The following is a 22,153-nucleotide window of genomic DNA, read 5'->3' on the forward strand; positions in this document are numbered from 1 at the left end:
AGAATTTTACTAACATCCTTTGTAGGTCATGAAAGAAAAAAAGTAATGTCCTGAGCATTTTTTTTTTTAGCAGTGATTGATGAGCCAAGGCAGGTCAAATTTAAAGATGGTCATTGATTGTGGAAACAAAAACAACCTTCCTATGGATCCGCCTTTTAATCACTCAGCCTAATGTCTATATTTTTTTAGCGCACCTACGACAGAAATGCAGTAACTGTACGCCTGTTCTTAGCATTTCCTGACCTAAATATTCAGGAGGCCTTTAGACTTAATTTTAGGTTACGATGCGATAAAGGTAAAACAGTCTCTATGGCCATTTGAGGGGCACTTGGTGGACGTTTAACAGGCATAAAGCCCCTATTGCCAGAAGAAGCTACTTCATTTGCTTTTCACGTTCCTTATTTTTATTTATTTGTTCATTTTTTCTTACATGATGCTGTACATTCTCACGCAAGGCCTTCCATTAAACAGGTAGAATGGACGTACGCCGGTTCCTAGGAGGACTTAGGATTGAAAGGTGAGGGGTTCTCGTTCCACAACTTGATTAAAAATGTTCTTCAAAGCCTAAATAATTTACTTTACATTTCTATGGGTTACGTTTCGGTGATATTAACACCTCATAATTGCAATTTATCCACCCTTTGAACCACCGCAGTTCTCTGAGAAATATCATGCCTGTCGGCTATCCCCTCTCTGGGCGACCCCACATTTTTCGCCGGAATCGGCTTCTTATGCTGCCGCTTTAAACATCAGAGCCCAGATTGTGTTTGGCGGTGGTAGAAAAAGCATAGGTCAAGGGCTTTTTTGGAACCGTTGATGTGTTAAAACCACGTAGGGTGATAATCAAAACTAATATTCAATAAAATGGACCGAAATAGAAAAGAACTGGACAGGATACCACAAATGAGAGACTAAGGAAGATTTCGGGAAAATTTCTAAGTTTGGAAATATTTTGATGGTTAGCCTGCAAGAATGTTCGCGCAAACGGATGATAGGTTTTCCGAAGACCGAAGAATTGAGATACTAGCCGTTGGCGGTATTAAAGACAATGAGGATATAATAGCGCATATCTAAGCAACTGGAGGGGATTTAATAACAAATAAACATAAAAGTTGCAAGTTTTGGGTGGAAGATTAAGCTCCTTAAATTCGGAAACGGCGAAAGGACGATAGGGCAGCTTACAAAGGAGCAAGCTCGAACCCAGGCTGACGCTGACTTGCATGTACTTACTATGCTTTAAGGAACCTCCCGTTGGTTTCTTTTGGTGGTTAGTGGTATTAGAAATCAATCAATCAATCAATCAATCAATCAATCAATCAATCAATCAATCAATCAATCAATCAATCAATCAATCAATCAATCAATCAATCAATCAATCAATCAATCAATCAATCAATGGTATCTGTCTTCGTGCTTAGTTAAATATCTATAGTCAAGTCTGATGTCAGCTCAGAAGGGCTGTTAATACAGGTATTAGGTGTGATTCTGCTCGAAGGAATAAGAAAATTGGGGAGAACCACGGAGAAAAATGCTCGCAAGGGGGCGATCTGCTCAAAATAGTTGGCGCTGACATAGTGACGGCAGGTTGTGACACTGAATGTGTGAATTTGTTTCGTTCTACATGAAGCTGTCGGATAGGCTCTGATTATTTTAGAGTTTAGATACGGACCAATTGCTTAAAAATATTCTGTTCACAGCTTTATCTACTGTTATGTTTTTCACGCGCTTCTTGGAGAAGTAGATTAGAGCATATAGGAAGAAGAACGGAGGGTATCAGTGGGGCATTGCAAGCAACTTCATGCAAGAAAACTGTAAAGCAATTATTGTATTTGTTTCTATAACGCCAACTGACACCACACGGCACATGGTTGCGTCTCCGTTGCGTTATAAATTGGTTTACAGGAAAGCAAAGGTGCAATATCTGTCACAGTTTTTTTACCCCGCCGGGGTGGCGCAGTGGTTACGGCGCTCGACTACTGTTCCTGGGGATGCGGGATCGAATCCCGGCCCCGCGGCCGCTTTTCGATGGACGCGAAAAGCAAGGCGCGCGTGTGCTGTGCGATGTCAGTGCACGTTAAAAAACCCTAGGTGGTCGAAATTTCCGGAGTCCTTCACTACGGCGTCTGTCATAGCCCGAGTCGCTTTGGGACGTTAAACCCCACAAACCAAATCAAACCAGGTTTTTTCTGCAGACACTTGAACCGGGTTGTAGGGAAGGGAGGAACGTGGGAGTGAAAGTCAAAGCAGAGAAAGAGAAGCCTTAGTGGAGGGCTTTAGATTTTTGACGTGCACTAACATCGCATAGCACACGGATGTCTCTTCATTTCGCCTACATAGAAACGCAGCCGCCAGTGCTTGGGTACGAACCCAGGTACTCCGGCAGAGTAGTCGGGCATCTTAACCACTGCACCACCGCGGCGGGCCTCTGTTTCGTTCCACGTGGTTTTAAAGCGAAAGTTTTACTGGCCCCATTATTCGAAAATTCGGTTGCCGGCGAGTGGACTCGATGGTACCTTAAAACGACTTCAGGTGTTCAAAGAAACAAGAGTGGCAGATACCGCGCCTTTCCCTTCCTGTGAACCAATTATTAACGCGAAAACCTTTATAGGCTCATGGTGAAAACATCGCGTCGGCCAGATTTGTCCGTGACATGCGTCAACGAGATTCCGCGTGTGACAGATAAGGCACCTTTCCTTTCCTGTAAACCAATTATAGAATGCCGGGAAACTGATGCGTTCAACGGAACGCTGGTTGTACAAGGGGCGCGTGATGTACGCTGAGGCTGTCGCATTGGATAGGTAGGTCACCGCTGCTTGCGGCGGGGCCACATAATTTTTATCTGTTGTAGGCCGTCATTGCACCCGCCACCGTTTCGGTGGTGGACGACGGCTGTTCTTGCGGCCGGCGTCTTTCTCTCCCTCTTCCTTTTCATAGTCCTATATTTTCTCTTCTGTCTTTCGAACCCGGCCTCGGCGGCTGCGTTTCGATGGAGGCGAAACGAAGAGGCGTCGTGTGCTGTGCGATGTCAGCGCACGTTAAAGATCCCCAGGTGGTCGAAATTACTCCGTAGCCCGCCACTACGGTTCCTCTTTCTCTCTTTCCACTTTCACTCTCATCTTCCTCTCTTCCCTTACGGCGCGGTTGCGGTGTCCACAGAAAAACAAGTGAGACAGTTACCGCGCCTTTCCCTTCCTATAAATAAATCAGTTTAAATCTTCTGTCTGCATGAGGCAGCGGAGGTAGGCTCAGCTACAGAGCCAGTAGCAGGCCCGTGCATTTTCTTTTCCTTCTTCTTACAGCCACAACAACAACAACGTTTCTTTCCATCGTAGATTCTGCAGTGCTATAGGAACTTTTTGGAGAAAGGAAGGCGCAGTATCTGTCTCGCTTCTCTTGGACAGTTACATTTATCTGAGGTACAGCCTTTGTCAAAAGTTTAGATTCCAGGGGGTCTACTTCTGAGCCATATACTATATGGCTCGTAATGAATTCCCAGGTTTACACACTTGCTGAAGGCAAGAATATTTCTCGCCCTACCCTCTCCAATGGCTAGGACTTCCACGATTGTTAAAGAAGTTATGATATACGGATTAAAAGCAAACCTTCTGGGCTCTAAACTTTTGACAAAGGCTGTACTGATGTCGTAGATGAAAATCCATGCCAGTGCAGGTTAAAGATCCCCAGGGGTTCGAAATTACTCCGAAGCCCTCCACTACGGCTCCTGTTTGTCGCTTTCCACTTTCACTCAAACTTCCTCCCTCCCATACAGCGCATTTCAGGTCTCCACAAATAAAAGTGTGAAAGATACTTCGCCTTTCTCTTTGTAAACTATAGTGAACTAGGAGAAGGACAATGTTGGTTGGTTTAGTTTGTGGGGTTTAACGTCCCAAAGCGACTTAGGCTATGACAGACGCCGTAGTGGAGGACTCCGGAAATTTTGACCACTTGGGGTTCTTTAACGCACTGACATCGCACAGCACACGAGCGCCTTGCTTTTCGCTTCCACCGAAAAGCGGCCGCCGAGGCTTGGATTTGATCCCGCATCCTTGGGAACAGTAGTCGAGCGCTGTATACCCACTGCGCCACCCCGGCGGGGCAAAGAAGGACAATATTCTAGTTAACTATATTGCAAACCAGTATCACACGCTACCATCAAACTTCACTGGCAGACGAGATGAAAAATGGTATGACATCACCTTGAATGCTGCACGAGAACAACTGCGCAAGTTTGATACAAATCACGTGCGTATATTTCGCTGTCACTGTTTATTTTTAATTCTGGGGCAAGGTGACAGCGACGGCTTTCCAACTGAACGATCTGTACGGGCTAGCCTTAATATATAATATATATTTAATGCTACTGGCCAGCCGTGGCAGCCTGACAGCGCAATATCTGGCCTCCCCTCCCCTATGGCATCTAAGCGTGCGCCCAGGACCAGTAACAAAAATAAAAATACCGAGAAAGTAAAATAAATTGAAGGTAACCTAGTTTTCAGCACCATGTATTTCAAGAGCGGTGTTTCTTTCATCACTGAGTACAATCCACGGTGGTTTCCTCACACAGCGCGACAACGTCCTAATTAAAGACAGCCTCGTTCAAGACAGGCGGGAAGCATTGTCTTAGAAAGCGAGCCCCTTCCTCGACACTGTGTAATGCGACCGCTAAAACTCAACTCCGTGCAAGAACAGACTTTTAGACATCGCTGAAAGAATGGACTCACGCAGAGGTTAAAAATAAGGTTAGTAGCGTCGACGGCACCAAGAAACAGCGCTTGCGTACACGGGTGACGTTGATTGACAGCACGCATCGTCGATTTGCCGCTCCGGCGCCCAAACGCAGCGCCACGCCGCTCAGCCGTGAGGGAGGGGCAATTTGGGCGCTGGACCGAGCGTAGCTGCTTCGCCTTCAGCCGTTCAAGTGCCGCTCGCTTAACTCAACGCCAGCGCCAGTAAGTAAACCGGCACATCTCTGCTCGTTCTGCTCCGCTAGTGGCTTCTTCCGAACGATGAGCGACGTTAGCCGCGTGACGAGTTGTTTGATAAACGAGCCACATTGTATGGCCTTTGCTGTTTTGGGTAGCCAATTATCCAGCGTTATTCAAATGTTGAGGGCAACACCTAAGGTGTTGTTTCTAGTAATATGGTTGTTTGCTCTGCTTATGGGCGTGTTCCTCCGTCATTCGCGATATTTCCAAGGGGCCATTTGTTACATGTGCACGCAGTGTTAAGTTGACAACGTACAATGTCTTCTCTTGCTCTTTCTCCATTCCTATCTCCGTGTGTAGTGCAGGTGGCCCGATATTTCACTGCTCACCTTGCTCTATTTCCACTATTTTTTCCTTCTTTCTCTCGCGCAGAAATTCATAAACAATTCCAGAAGTTAAACAATGAGCTCACTGCCGCCGGCAACAGAGGGGAGAGCAATTAAAAAAATAAGGCCTCGAGAACTAGGACAACAGCGTGATCGAGACTGCAACGTTCTTTCCTCCAAGTTTTGCGCCTAAGTCGAATGAGAAATATGTCCTTCCGAAGGATCTTATATTTTGGGGTTAGATGCTATGAAGAAGTTCATTTAAATGATTAAATGACTAGGAAAGGACACATGCGACTGCTGACAAACGCTTATGTTATATGAGACTCTTTCCTTTGTCGTTTGTTTAATTATTTGCGCCGACTTCTTTAAAACATACAACGCCAACTAGCCCGACAGGGCACCCTTTTGGGAGTGCACGTATAGACAATCGAGTGTCATGCTTGCTATTTTGTGCAAGCGGCTTTTTTGGGTGCCCATTCAAGCATTTTAAATGCATGAGCGTGGGAAAAGAAATCTTGGAATGGCGCTTAGTCATAACGTAAGAGGTGACGCGATTGCATGGGTGTTTTTCCGACACGTTTGGCGACTGTTAACGCAATACGAGGACAAGGCAACGATGCCTTTTGGTGGGTTCGATCCCGATCGCCCGCTGCTGCGTCTTGCTAAGGTCTTGCTAAGCGATTTGGCATTTAGACGCTGGCACAGAGTTTGGTAAAGCTTTAAACGTCTTTAAATGACTGATGGGGTTTAAAGTTCCAAAGAAATTGAAGCTATGAGTTGATACTCTGATGAGTTGCCTCTTAGTTGGTTTGTTTCTTTGGGAAAGGAAGCACTATCTGCGTCACATCTCGGTAGATACCAACACTTAGAATGAACGGAATACATTTGGAGGTACATATTTCGTCGGTTCGAGTCCTTATCGCAAAGCAGCCCCCAGTTTCACTAAAGATAGGATGCTAGATGGGAAACGAAATGGTGTGACGACACCATGAAAGCTGCACATTTAAAATGGTTGCGTGACAATTATGATGCGAAATCACATGCTTGTTTTATCTTATGTGTTTTTATGACACGTTTCTTAAATCCTGACTACGCCGACGGCGGCAGCTTGTCGGTGCAACGAGCTCAATACGATATCGCGTAAAAGGCTGCGTACGCGCTGAGCATTGAAAAAATGATCTCTTTCCTCTTGGATATCCAAAAGTGAATATCACTTATTACGAAAATAAAGGACACGTGTATAACATGTGCTTGGAGGCTTTAGTTTTATATAAACATGTTGTAGGACAGGAAGATCTCCATCCAACATTAGTACACTTGTGCGCCAGCTAAAGAGAACGACAGAGTGTCTGCGGCAGTGTTCTCTTAAAAGCTGTGCGGTCAAGGCTTGTTTTCTCCTAAACATCACTTAATCAGTGAAGAGCAATAACCTAAAACTTTCAGTTTTCGATTCGGAAAAAGAAGTAAATTCGAAAAGCGTACGTACTGTTGAAAAGCGGCAGGCTGATATGTTTGAAAAGAGATGCCTTTTTCACTCTCCTGTTTGTAACGTCTCAAAGGAAAGCCTGCGAAATGCCTAAACTAAAACGTGACAGAGGTATTACTTCATCGGCTTGAGACACGATCGCTGGGAGCAAAACCTTCGCATTCTGAAAACGATGTCTCCTACGACGCGGCTTTCGGTTCAGTAGAAGCAACAGTTTGTCAGGCAGGCATGAAAATATACATAAGATAATGAAGAACGTCCGAATCAACGCGGTTTTTCCAAGCGAATAATTGCAGTCTTGGTTAATTGGTGTGTACTAATTAACCATATTGGTTACGCTGTTTAACCATTAACTGTATTTGCAATATGGCCCTCCCCAGCACTCAATTTCGCTCGCGTGGTAGACTTGGTCATTTTTAAAAACGTGGTTACATTCAGCCGAGACATCCAGTACATAGTCGCTCAGGTTTCCTGAAAGCTTCACGAAAGATCACAGTAAACTGCGTTGAAGTATAGCCCACACAAAAAAAAAACAACAACAATAAAATGCACCTCTTGACAAATTCGAAGCATCAGGACGAGAAGACGCCGGCCTGGGAAAAAGCGGTGGTGGTGGCAGGAGGAGTTTATTACGTCCAGAAAGATAGTCCAACTGGTACGGATCCTCTCTGAAGAGCCAAAAAAAAAAAAAAAAAAAAAACTTAATGAAAAAAATTAAAATAAAATGAAAATATATCGATATCTTGCTTTTCCCTTCCCCACTGCTTCCCGGCCAGAGAAGGAGAAAGACTCGAAGAGAGCAACAGGAAGTAAACTTCGTTTGTCACTGAAAGCAGACGAGCCAAAAAAAAAAAAGTACAAATAAAGTGGCACTTCCGGACAATCCGGCGACCTCTACCTCTTCGTGCTGGGAATACCTCCATCAGAGTGCTCCTTCTTCGACTAGATTTAGTTTTCACTTCTAGTATCACTGGTCTTGGTTGCTTCTAACGTCTTTGCTTTTCTTTATCAAGTCGCGAGCTGTATTTACGAAACTGGTTCTTCAAAAAGCCATGTACAGAACAATAGAGGTTACAGTTGCTGAAATAATACAGAAGACTGCCTGCATTGTTGCCCGCCGACACATAGAGCGAAATAAACTTAACACACGGGGGAAGAAAAAAAAGAAGGGGAGAGAAATTGCGGGGACCTTCGCGTCTAGACGCAAAGAAATGAGCGCAGGTTTTCTAGTCCTAACGGTCGGAAAACAAGTAGTCTAAGCGCAAGAATCCCCTGCGGGGCGGCCCCGTGATCAATACCTTTTATTCTTGTTCTTTTGGTCGCGAAACCGAAAATCACCGAAACAATAAACAAGCGCCATTCGCGCCTGCATGCGGCTGCCGGCAAACCCCAGTGTTTTAGGGGACTACAAGAGCCGCCACTTCTTTTTCGTTCATTTCCCTCGGGCTTTGTGCAGAGACAGAGAGCGAGACAAAGAGGAGAGCGGAGGAGGCGAGGCACGGTGACATGTAGAGGGCGGTAATTGGCCAAGCTGTGTCAGCGCTAAAGCGCCCTCTCTGCCCTCTAGCGGCGCAGGTGAGGCCCGGTGTTCCTTCATCGCTGCTTTGATGGCGGTGGCCCAGGATGAAGGTCTTCGTGAGTCTGCAAGTTCAATGAATCGAGAGCACAGTCGAGCTAAATGTCGAGGGGGCTTTGGCTGCCGTCTATCCGGCAGTTCAGGGATGCGTGTGAGGAGGAGCGAAGACTTTCATGTAGCCCCTCCCCCCTCACCCCTCACACTGCGCTCTGATAACGGTGTAGCAAGCATCGAAACGAACATTCGACTACACGGATGAGGCAGTGCAGCAATTTGGGACGCTTAAAGAAAGACGTCAGTATGGAATTACATTTTCTCTCGCTGAACACGGCAAGAACAATGGAGGTCAGAACAATACGGACAGGACGTAGACTACTTCGGTGCACCGCGACTGAATCTGTTCCTTCTCTTATTATTTTTTACCTTGTTTTTCTTTTTTTTTCCTTTTTTTGTGTGAAAAGTTTGCTAGAAAATAGCGGGAACACACTTCCGTGTGGTCTGCATTAATCTTGCCCTTTCTAAAAAAACGAAAGAGAACGAAAAACGGCCAAACATATTTTCTAGTTACAACAGAATTTCTTCGCGGGTTTTGCCGCAAGCCTGTAATGACAAAGGAACTCCTCGTAGGAGCACCATAATTTTGTGTATTTACCACAGAAAAGGTTTAAGAGGTTCCGTTTCATTTTCTTTTTGTCCGCCTTCAGAATAGGTATTTCGAAGCCATACGTTTGAAAGAAATTGCGAGTTACTAGACGTATAACTCTGAAACTACTTTTACGAACTATTTCGTACCAAGTATTATTATTTTTTTTTTTCAAGCAGCAACATACTCCAGCGTAAGAGGTGTTAAGTAGAACGTTCGTGAAGTAATGGCGCCAGTCACCGGATTATGTACGCGTAGCACCACTCAACAGCTTCTTACGTTTAATGGTGAACTTTGTACGGGTTTAACCTGAGCTGTTACACTATGTAATCCCATGTTGGTTACCTAAGCAAAACGAGTGGCGTTTGTTGCAACTGTTGTTTTGTTACCTATATTTTTTTGACACGACTAATTGTACTAGGACCCACCCGTAAAAAAAAAAAAAAAGAACTTGCATACCTGCGTGGTTCTGCCATCAAAACAATGCTTTAATGGGAGTCGTAGTACCATAAGTGTTGTCACAATCTATTCGCCCGAAATAAGAAGCTCGAAGGTGTGGTTAGCCGGGAGCTTGTTGCGCTGATACACTATGAAAATAGGAACAAGCGTGTTCCTTATTTTATTGTTTCCAACATGAAATGTTAAGCCATGATGTTTTACTCTTTGTTGATATCGCGAGTACGAAATATGAAGCTTTATTTTTCTCTACTGCATTCATGTCCATGAACACTAGTGACGTATGTTGAACCTCGCGCCCCTCTACTTCTCTATATACGGTACAAGGGCCGTCTCACAGTATCCTATGTTAAGCCTTCCTTATTACAGTAAAACTGACGAGAATAGGACACTACCTCTTTGACGAATTGTGTCCCATTTGCTTGCACGCAGCGATTTTTAGAGGTTAAGCTCTCAAGGACGTATTTAATAGGTTCATCACAAATAGAGTAGAGTTGGCAATGCAAGAAAGAAATGTTACTTAATGTTGGCGAACCACTTGACCTCAACATGAGCAAAGCAGTACAAGAAATCTAATGTGTTGTATTGTGTTGTGTTTTTTGGCGCATAAGCAACTGAGGCTATCACGCGCCAAGAGCAAAGTGTTTTTATTCTGTAGATGAGAAATTTTATAAATCGGATATATACTGATAGGCAAAAACCTAGCGGTTGGCTAAGGTCATTGCAAAAGAAATCTAATGACTTGAGCTTGCTTCGAGGGCATGTTGAGAGATTAATTGCACATAATTTTCAGGTAACGTAAAATATGCCCCACATCACTCTTCATACCAATATCAGTCGACCGTTAAAGATTAAAAACATAATTAAAACAAAATTAAGATGCCCATCTTATGTGAATCGTCGGCTTAAAAGATTACGCGCCCTGAGAAGCGGAGACCAACTGGCACAACCTGAATTCGATCTTTTCTTAACGGCGTGTATTATTTTGCACTACTTTCATGCATAATTACAAGGTCTTTCTGAAAGGTGCGCCGAGGATTTGAATTAAACATGAGTGAGCCGATGAAGGCGTGCTCTTCGAAAGCGAACAAAATTCGATAAGTATAGATGGGCGTAACCGCCCGCAAAGGGATCGCAATGACTTTTAAACGTTGCATAAAGGTTCACGAATCTGCAGCAGCGCTTGCGGGGTAGAAAGTGCTATTTGCGGGGTACTTGAACAGTATAATTAAAAAAAGAAAAGATTATTACTCCTCTTGTACTATTCCTTTATGAAGGTGCTTAACAAGCCTGTATTAATGACTAGTGGGGCCTTATGATCAGTATCGCCAACTTGCTGCTTTCAGTATTCCTCGAATTAAAAGGTATTTAAAACAAGAAAAGTTTTGAGATCAATGAAGGCTTCTGGAGAAATGCGAATATATGCGCTGTCGCAATGACCCTCATTTCTCTCTCTTTGTCACGCTTTATCCCTATTTGTCCCTATTTGTCTCTCTTCATTCAACTTCGTCATGTAGTCACGGGAATTTTAAATGTTTTGCAAGTCATCTTGTCATGAAATTGCGACATTGTAATTAACATGCTCGTAATTAGTCACATACGCCTCAGTATGTATCGCGAGGATAAGTTTTTAAGACAACTGTGCGTTCACTAAACGTTGCGTTATTCCGCTTCGTGCTTCGAAACGTTGTGGCGGAGTGGCAGTGTGCCCGTATTGTACGCCGGCACCCCGGTTTCGACTCCCATGATCCCAAGTTTCTTATTTTTCTTCTATAATCCCTAATGGTACTATTCCCACTGAGCCCATTTTGCGGACAAACGTCCGGTGACGGGTTCCGTGTCGGACGAGCCATATAAAGCTTTCTTCTTAAAACATTAATAACACCATGAATCACTGCGCAGCCAATTAGCCGATGTCATTCATGCGGTATTCAGTGCTCTGCGTGACAACTGAATTACGGAGATGCCCGTTTATAGCTGGGAATAAGGTTCATGGCAAACACATATCATCGCATTGCCAACCAACAATGCACACGTCGTTAGAAGTGTTATGAAATACATGCTTCATGCATCCGAGGGAAAGCTGCGAAATATACGCGCTGTGAAACTACTGCCTTAGTCGTGTGTTTTTAGTTCTCGGTTTTTGCTGCGCATAATAACGACAGGAAACTTAAGAAAAACACGAATATATTTGCAGAGTTCAAAATGAATTAAGCTCAAACATGCCCACTCTACGTTCATAGCAATCTATGCAAAGCTCAGCTGAGTATTTCAGTTGGCTTTGCTCACTCCCTTCCCGACTTCCTCACTCACTGAATTGCTTCTTTTCTCACTCAGTTACTCTTTACTCACTCACTCACTAACTGCACTCGTTGCCTTCCTCATTAACTTGACTCCCGACCCATTTGCGTCACTCACTCACTCACTCACTCACTCACTCACTCACTCACTCACTCACTCACTCACTCACTCACTCACTCACTCACTCACTCACTCACTCACTCACTCACTCACTCACTCACTCACTCACTCACTCACTCACTCACTCACTCACTCACTCACTCACTCACTCACTCACTCACTCACTCACTCACTCACTCACTCACTCACTCTTTAAAGATATAACGTTTGCGAGTCAAAGACGTCGCGTGAAAAAGAAATTGCACCAAGACCTGCTCAGACACTACAAACTCTGGCCAGTTCTTTCTTTTATTGCCGGCTTTGGAAAATAAATCGACCAGTTCATCTGCACAGTGGCAGAAGTGCAAGCGCAGCAGCGTGCTCTATCTCTCTTATCAATGAATCGACCGCTACATAATCACCCCCTGGTTGCTGAAGAACAAGCGTGCAGCGAATCTCGCTTACTTCACTTTACAGTGGAAGAGGACGCACTAATTTATGCTGTGCAGCCTGACTTTAGAAGCCCCGCCATCTAAATGGTTATGGAAATAAAAACAGAGTTGAAATACTGCTAACGGCGAACTGCATTGCAAGTTCTGAAGTTTCCTGTCTCCTCTAAGCAAAGCTAGGATTGATGGTGAGATGCAGGACACCAAAAGCAGGCCTCGATCGCTGAGAAATATCAAGAGCAAGACAAAGAGAGAGAGACGGGAAAGGGAGATAGAGATGAGGAGGAGGGAAAGAAAGAGGGAGAGAGTAAATATAAAGAGCAAGAAAGTAGTACTTGTCTTCTGAGTAATACAATGTTGGTGGTAAAGCTATACGGCAAAACGAATTACAAAATAACACTACAGGGATCGTCTTTAAAGTATGGAAGTCCGAAGCCTCATAACAAAATAAAAGTGCGGCAGGCCTTGCAATTGCGGTGATGTTTTTTTAGAGATAAAGCACTGAGAGGATGACGTTTGTTGTTTATATCAAATACTCTTATTGATAGCAGCCCGGCAACCCACTTCTACCAGAAAAATATACATACTTCAGAAACATCTGTTGTAGCCTTTTCGAGGCACTCGGAGCTGCTATGAAAGGCTTCATATTTAATAACGCCTCCTTCAGGTGGAGGAGACGGCGGAATCAGCGATAGATGGCGTAGTTCAGCAATCTGTTCGTGCTTAGCTAAGAAAGACAAAAAACCACATCCAATAACAGAAATCCGCGAGCCAGGCAGAAGTGATATCTATCAGAGAACGAGGTTGGACGTGGTTCATTTCTTGGATAGATTGTTCCGGACAACATAAGTACCGGCATGCCGTATAGATTTCAACAAAACCAGACTGTGTTTGAAACACACTGCTATTATTAATGAATAACTTAATAGCTTCGTGCGCGCAACTAAGGGCGTGGATTCTGGGGAAATGAACCACGATGTAGGTCTGATCTGAATTCACAATGAAAACTGCTGCGCTATGCGTTCACGCAACGAAAATTTAATTTTCCGGCTCGTGGCAACGTTATACGGTGCGGGTTATTTAGTATGCGCCTCACCACTGCGAGGCAAAGTTAGAATAGGGTTGTTGCCAGTTTGGTGCCAAGCCTGGTTAGATATATTACTCACGTTCAGAAATAGTTAAGTGACGGTTTTCTCGGCTTTTCTCGTAAATCTTAAAAGAGTTGAAGGGAAAGCTATTGCTCGTGAACAGCCCGCTCAGGAACTTGCTTGTGGTACTAATTAAGTCAAATTAAACAATGCGTATATTGCAAGAGGTGTAGCTAACCGGCTCGAGTTCCTTCGCATAGAAAATGAAGCAGAATTTTTTTTTTTTTTCAGCTACGTTGTTCAGAATTGTCCAGCGCAGATCGTAAAGGCGCAATCACACAAAAGCGTGCTCAGAGGAAAGATGATATTCGACTCTGTATGTTTATCATTTTTGTTTAAATTTGTTTGACTTTAAGTTAGTAGCCATTTTATTTAAACTGCTTGTATACGTGTAATATACGGTGGTGGATGCTGCTCGCATCCACCACCGGATTGTGGTCACATGGGGATGCAATAAGTGAAAAAAGCTGGCCACCGTTTATGATACACAGAAAGACTTGGTCTGACGTCGCTGTGCTGATTCAATAATTCGTATGCTCAGATCAGCTGCGGGGACTCTTGCGCTTAAACTGTCAAGCAATACTGAGGCGGCACCCGCACACCCGTCATTTAGAAAGTTACAATGGGATGCCAAACTATTCCTGCTCTACAGCTTTCGCTTGTCTGCTGCCGTCGACATGCCTAACCTCGTCTTCGTCGACTTGATCGATAATCTCGCCTGTAGCTAAAGCGGATGGTATGACCCCCCGTTTTAACACGCTTCTGCCTTGATGTCCACACTCCACCGTCGGTCGCGGCCATCCGCAATGAGGCGAGTCTGACGGTAACGTTGGCAGGTTTATTGATTCAACCTCGTCTTATTTTCATTGCCCACATATTTCAGCAGCGACAAAGGTGCGCTGTAAGTGATGGACTGACGTCTTTGCGAAAGGATGTCACGCTCGCTGATCGATCACGCTACCTATGGAAGCGTTGACGTCGCGTCTCACTGCTATGGACGTAGATAGGCTCGGCGTGTACGGAAAAGTAGGTTAGAGGTGTCAGGCTGCACGCGATATCGACGCTGCGAGGGGAATGGCTGGCTGCATTCGGTTAATTAAACACGATGCGCGACGATAAATGCGTTTGTAGAGCATCAGTGATGAGTACTCAGCGCTGACGCTCTACAAACGTTTGGTGGCAGGCCAATTTGCACAACCTGTGCTGAGTCGATGAATCATGCTAAGCGACTTCGGGGTACATTCCCGTCCTTTTTTCCCGCTATCTGAGCCTAGAAAAAGCGGGCCATGTGATCTCATATTTTATTCTTAGGTCATGCTGGTAAAGAACGTAACAAAATTCCCATAAAGAAAGGTGTTAGGCAAGGAGACACAATCTCCCCAGTACTATTCACAGCTTGCTTAGAGGAAGTATTCAGAGACTTGGAATGGGAGCAGTTAGGGATAAGGGTAGATGGAGAATACCTCAGTAATCTCCGATTTGCTGATGACATTGCCTTGTTAAGCAACTCGGGGGATGAACTGCAAATAATGATTGGTGACCTGGACAGGAAAAGTAGAAAGATAGGCTTGAAAATCGATATGCAAAAGACTAAGGTAATGTTCAACAGCCTCGGGAAGGAACAGCAGTTTACATTAGGTAGCGAAGTACTGGAAGTAGCAGGCGAATATGTCTACTTAGGACAGGTAGTAACCGCAGATCCAGACCATGAAAAGGAAATAACAAGAAGAATAAGATTAGGATGGAGCGCATTGGGCAAGCACTCGCAGATTATGACTAGCAGCTTACTGCTATCGCTAAAGAGGAAAGTATATAACAGTTGCATCTTATCTGTACTCACCTATGGGGCTGAAACGTGGAGGCTAACCAAGAGTTCTACTTAAGTTGAGGACAACCCAGAGGGCTATGGAACGAAAAATGGTAGGGGTAACATAACGAGATAGGAAGCGTGCAGAGTGGGTCAGAGAAATAACTCAGGTTACCGACATTCTAGTGGAAATTATGAAGAAGAAATGGGCATGGGCAGGACATGTAGTGCGAAGAGAGGAAAGCGCTTCAGATTTATACTCTGGTATATAGAATTACTGGTATTCATAGCTCAAATAATAAACACATAATCGGGTAATTTTTGCTCCAGAACCGGAAAGAAGGGAAAGCTCCGCCATCTGTCGCAAAGAAGTTGTTCGAAAGTATGATTTTACTGGAGTCACCGGAAAAGGCCAGAGAGGGAGGAGAGATCAAGACCCCTGTAACTAGATGTACTTGCAGCCTGTGCCAAGCCGGTAAATCAATTTTTTTCGCACAAAATAAGTGTTGTTCGAAAGAGCAGATGCAAAAGATATGAAGAAAATTGGAGATAGAAAGCAACGTTCAGAGCAGGACTGTGGCATTGAAGCTTTCGAAATTATATATATATATAAGGGGTAATCGCAGTACGGAGGTGCCAGAAACGAAATGGGACTGGTGTGCTTTGAATGTTCGATAAGATAAAGAAACAAAGACAAAATGTGCGATTCTCCAGTGAGTTTTGGTTTGTGGGGTTTAACGTGCCAAAGCGACTCAGGCTATGAGAGACGCCGTAGTGGAGGACTCCAGAAATTTCGACCACCTGGGGTTCTTTAACGTGCACTGACATCGCATAGCACACGGGCGCCTTGCTTCTCGCCTGCTTCGAAAAGCGGCCGCCGAGGCCAGGTTTCGATCCCGCGTCCTTGGGAACAGTAGTCGCGGGATCGAATCCCGGCCTCTGTGGCTGGTCAAACAAGGTGTTTAAACTTGGTTTAAGAGGATTTTGAGTTTCGATTAATTGGTGCATCACTCTTTCATTCGAGACAAGAATGGCAGTTGTGCAAGAGAAACGCGGGTTATCTTAAAACAGCAAGACATGATTGTTTTCTATTCGTGCTAAATTTAATTGAATGAGAGCACGATTTACAGATTACGGAGTTAGACGTTTAAGATCGACTCTGCCTAAGAGGAATGCCTTAGTGGAGAAGAGGAGCCAGGATAATTTCGGCCTCCTGGTGTCTCTCTCTCTCTCTTTTTTTTTTACTGCGCACAGACATCGGTGATACAAGGGTGGCTTTCATTCCTCCTTCATTCAACACGGCCGCCGCCGCCGAGGGATTGGACACGAGCACCTTGGCATACCGATCATGACTAGGTAAATAGCAAACAGCAAGGGGTAAGTAAAACTGAGGAATAAGAAAAAAAAAAAAAAAAAGAGGCGGTACATACCGGGGGCTCACTCGATGTTATGGCGAATACGATTCACAGATAACACATTTCATCCGGAGACCGCATGTGTGGCTCCGTACGAGCGACACGCACACTGCCGAACATGCACATTGACTGCATCTGAGATTGTATAATCGCAACAAATAATGAGCAAACCACGTACGCCTGACACATCTCTTTTTATGTACACAAGGCATCAATCGGCTTCGTTGCATGATTCGAATTGAAGAAAATGTAATCGTAATGAGTATCAATTTAGGGGAGCGATTTCTTAAGAAAAAGCATAAGCGAGCGCTTGACTGCGCACACAAGTGTGCACGAGGTGCGTGCACTCCGAAGTTCCTGGAGAAGAGGTAGAGATACGCATACCAAATTACATTTGTATGATGGACACTAACAAACGGTAGCCTGCTCGACGCTATCTATAACGGGTCTGTACAGCGAACACACACAGGCGAACTCTTTAGGTAAAGATAAAAGAAGTATACGCACCCTAATGGCTATCGGATTATGGATTGCCACGTCGCCTATGTTTGTTCTTTTGCAACCCGGAGAGTATTGGCTTGCGGCAAACTAATGATGCTCTAAAACTTGAGCCGTAGTTTGAATATCTGTGTGGTTGTCTCAAACAGGGCATTCATTATGATAAGCAGCACTGGTTCCCATGGCAAACGTCCGTTCAAAACAAACACCGTTCACTGAAATGGTGATCGCCGACGAGCGGGCAAAATTGAAAAGTACGTATTAAGCGGCCTGATTAGTGAGTTCTGAAGTTTAACTTTTGTTGAATACTCTCCTTGTCGGGTTAATTCACATCAAAAGGAAAGGAACGTCGACTTAAAGTTCTTCAAAAATGTTAGTCTTTTCTGCTTCCACAAGGAAGCCATGTTTGCCCCCAGGTTCAGTGTGAACTCGAATTGCTTACTCTGGAACCGTTGTTCAGAGTGAATCAAGGCTCCATATGGAAGACAAAAAATTTTTAACAAACTCTATGTCGGCGTTCCTTTTTTTTACGGTTCATGGTTTTCAGCTGTTTGTGTTTTGTTTTGTAACGAACAGTATACAACAGGAGCGACTCATGCAGGCAAAAGGTTATCGATAAAAGCTAGGATCCGAGATGGTTTATTCGACAATAAGATAATATATACTAAACGAACAAAAAAAAAAAATCTAACGCAAGGGCTGTGCCGAACAGGAGTACGCAGAGCGGTGACTTAGTCTAGTCCATTTCTCGCGTGCTCAGCTATTGTGTGTGAGAAGGCAGTGGATGAAAATGCAACCGCTGTAATACTAAGCTCTACCGCCTGCTGCTTCAGCGCATTCAGCTAGCCGCCGTAAATTCGAAATTCACACCGTGCTTGCGCAAAATTATGCGATTAATTGACCAATTAAAAGCCGAAGCATGCCGGGAGAAGTCATTTCGTCAAATTGTAGGAGCCAGACGTTTAACCGCATCTGAAAAATTCAGACCAATAATTCAGAAACCAAACACCCTTCCTGGCCGAGACTGGTAAATTGTACTGTCGAGAACCTGGACATCATGGAGAGAAACAATAACCGATCTGTGCTGAGATGAAGAAGGAGGGCATATGTCATTTATGCGACTAAGCATTTTAAGCAAAATACACCGAGGGTATAGAGGAGTTGGTCTCAACTTCTAAACACAAATGAAGCGTGAGTATAGGCCAGAAGTGGCCGTTTCGCTTATGTAGTTGCTCTTCATGTCCTCTTCGTTTCTTGTTTTAGCAGCTACTTTACAGCATCCCTATGCTTGCTCGCAACATTTAAGCAGTGATTCCAGCGACACAGCTCTGAATCAATGAAAGATAGTGTTAACAGTATTTTCGCAAGTTTCTAAAGAACATTGGCAGTCGCACAGCAATCTTGTTTCACGCTCGTTTGCAAGCATAATTCTTAATACATCATATAGGACTTGGACTTCCGTGTTTTTTAGCTTTACTCGGGGAACGAGGGGCACCATAGTGGACGGTTCTGAATGAATGCAGATCATCTATACTTCTCAGGTGTGCACTGACAACGTGTCGCGCACGCGTATACGCGGCCTTTATGACTGGGATTTGAATCCCGTGTCTTCAGCTTCATCAGCCGAATGCCGGAGCCTTGAATCCATTGTGGCCGGTCCTCATAAACTGGAGGCAAATATTTATAATGCCAAAATATCTGCAGTTTTGATTACTCGAGGTACAAGGAGCAGAAACCTAGAGCAAACACAGATAGTTCTTCGGTGGTCAGCTTTGTCATCTGATATATAGTTCACATAACCACGTGGCAATGCGCCGTCTGTCGGATCCATTTACCACAGACACTCAGCAAACCAACGTGGTGCACACGCGGACAAATAAACAACTTCTGTTTACCTTTTATGGGTGTCTTGATCACCCGCAGAGCCGCGTCCACTTCTTCCAGTTTAGCAGTGGACGAGAGCGCAATGACACGTCGCACGACGAGCCCCGACGGCCGTAGCCTTGCTTCCAGCTCATTGGCCAGTGCGAGCCACGGTTGCTCTTCGCACACCACTAGCACTGCGTACTTGACCCGAAGGTCGTTGAGGCAAGACGCGACGGCAGACGCCGCCAGTGCCACGTTTGGAGATACGCGACCGAAAAACACCGGCTCCTTGTCGGCGTTCGCTGCTGTCGCAGTAGCAGAGCTACCGTGGCCGTGACAGTTCCACACAACCAACGGCTTGCGGTGCACTTGCGCCAGAACCTCACCCGCAGCGCAAACTTCTTCGTCCAGGCCTCCGACAACTCCGGCCACCTGCGGGTCTTCCATGGCTTCGATGAGAGGAAGCAGACCGCCCGTGTCACAGACACGATCGGACACGTTGCGCACCGTGAGCGTCAGGTTGGATTCGGCCAGGTACGCGGCCAGTTGCGTGTGGTTCGCCACCAAGACGTCCGTGGCATATCGGAGCGTACTCAAGTTGAAGCCGCGGCACCGGTCTTCATGCGGCAGCACGACGATCTGCTGGCGACGAGGGGGTCGCTCGGAAACGGCGACGGCCGTGCGACTGAGGATCACGCCGCAGGCCATGCAGGCGACCAGCATGGGAACCACGGGCGGCATCACTCGGCCGGAAGAAGATAGCTCGGTGTGCCACGGCGACACTTGTCGTGGTTGGAGTAGTAGCTGCTGCCGCAGCAGCTGCAGACGTTGCGCATGTTTAAGCCGGCTGACACGCCACTTGGCGCGGAGAATCTTCGAATCTCCCTCGCAGTCAGCGGCGATCAGGCCCTCGGCACTGACGCTGGCACAGCGAGAGTTGCCGTGACGGGCAGCTTGAGCGGGTGTCGTTCCGTGCGCCGCCGCCGCCTCCGAAGGGCGAGCATCACGTGCCGGCAGCCGGAGGTGTGCCTCGGCCCGCGCGCGGAGTCGGGACCTCGGCGGAGAGTGGGCTGTGTGGGCTACTGGCTGGTCGACTCTGGCGCCACTCGTCTAGTCGGCGGCCGCAGATCGAACTGAACCACAGAGCGCCCGCGTGCGTCGTTCGTTGCCTGGCGCGAGTGCTTTGGAGAAATTGCCTGCTTGGAAAATGTCACGTGTATTTCGCCGTATTGCTGCAAAACCTGAAAAATTGAATTTCTGCATATTTCGCTTCTAACTCTTCGTGCCTATTCAGAGTGGCAGCTCGAATGCAGAGCGATTCGGAAACATTATAGCAGCTTTACTCAGGTTCGGATGTCCAACGCGCCGCCGCTTTTTCTTATACACAGTTCGACAAAATGCTATGCTGTGAAATGGTGTAGCTTGTAAGTGGTTTCATTATTCGCCTCAACTACGAAGAATAATTGCATCGGCGCTTCAGAGACGATACTTTTAGCTCTGCAAGTACTACATGACCATAAGCAGTTACCTTTCGCTCATTCTCTCCTACCGCGAGCAAATGTTAGGCTTGTCGCCGTCGTCTACAATGTACACGTGCGTACATAGGTAAACGGAGCACACTTTTTTGATCAAATTGCAATCACGCCCTCTATATTGGAGACAAATATTTTTTTTTGTCCTATTGAAGGCGCACGGGCGTCTACTACCGGCATGCACATACCACGGCTGCCAGTTTCAATTATGCAACCCGTAAAAATTATGGAAGCAAATAGTGTGCTCCGTTTACTTTTGTCCTCACCGGTGCGTATTAAGTCTGGCGTACCCGTGAACTGGGGCAGGAAATGCAGGAGCCATATGACAGACGGTTAACTTTGTACAATACCTCTTCATGCTCTGTTTTACGTCTCTTTATATGCCTTCACAAGCATGCAGCTTGCAATGCTACTTTTGGCGGGCACATGGAATTCATGTTCGGTATTTTATTCCAGCTCTGATTCTATCAATTTTGTAATTATCAATATTTATCAAGTTTCATTCTATTTCGATTTGAGATCAAGTAGTAATCGTGCTCTTTTTGTAACTCTGATCCTATTATATATAATTTCTCTGTCTATTCATAATCACTCCTGTGAATAATTCTGCGAAGCCATTTTAGTAACTGTTGCATCTCCTCCTTCACGAGCGGAGAGAACTATTTGAATCCGTCCTCTTCCCTCCTATACACCTGTAATTTTCTCTCTCGGATTAAAAGTGAAGCCCTCCATCAATACTATGCGCCACGTGCTAAAATGGGCAGGCGTGGGCCGCACGCAAACGCCGCAGGTGTCAGTTACCGACTTCAAGATCCTACGAGCGCTGTCAGAATTTGCGAATAATATGAAGGTTAAGCGCTCTAAATGAAGGTGTTTGGCCACTTTAAGCAAGAAGCTGATTTAGGCAAAGCGAACCATTTGCGACACGACTGAGAGTGCTGGCTGCAAACTTCTTCAAGACAGACTACACGGGAGTACAGGGAGTAAAGAGTGACTTCCAATGAGACGTTGACATAAAATGTGACGTGCTTTCTTACAAACACCACACAAGACAAACGTAAGCTGCTCCTCACACGGATGTAGATTGAAACTTAAGGGGCACTTAAAGGGCAGCTGAAGCTGTTTTAGAATTAAGCTGCATTACAGCAGCCGAATGCGTCAAGGTTGTTGGTAAATCATGGCTAGCCGTTTTGCACTAGCATTTAAAGTGACGATGTAATCGCTGATTAAAATGGCGTTCAGACTTCTCCACTGAGCGCGGTGACAAAGCAGGAAGACCGATGATGGCGTCATTTGTACAAGTGGCGCATTTCCGACGCGTAAGTGTTTGCACCGAGGAAGAAAATCAACGCCAACGAAGGTAAAGGTTGCGAGACGTTTCGCGGCATGGGGCGACTCACAAAAGTGAGTTTGCGAAAGTGACTGAAATTTGGAACGCCACTAATTAGGACGTCGTCGTTTGGTTTATCCGCATTGCTGTAATATTTGGAGCAGAAGCCTGAAGACTGTCGCGATCTTGATAGTCGATTACGTCATACCTTTAAATGGCAGCTCAAAACCACT

At 45.4% G+C, this 22,153-nt stretch overlaps 1 protein-coding gene across 1 annotated transcript in view; it reads right to left on the reverse strand.

The window, feature by feature from the left end:
• LOC146199729 (retinal guanylyl cyclase 1) overlaps positions 1-19,799 on the reverse strand; it is a 195,452-nt gene extending 175,653 nt beyond the window's left edge. Inside the window, exon 1 of the mRNA XM_084592806.1 lies at positions 19,088-19,799. Coding sequence (XP_084448932.1) covers positions 19,088-19,799 — 712 coding nt within the window. The remainder of the gene's footprint in view (positions 1-19,087) is intronic.
• Positions 19,800-22,153: the final 2,354 nt, after the last annotated feature.

This window comes from Amblyomma maculatum, chromosome 2 (assembly GCF_055883805.1).
Source record: "Amblyomma maculatum isolate TAMU_Amacu chromosome 2, ASM5588380v1, whole genome shotgun sequence".
Taxonomy (NCBI): Eukaryota; Metazoa; Arthropoda; class Arachnida; order Ixodida; family Ixodidae; genus Amblyomma; species Amblyomma maculatum.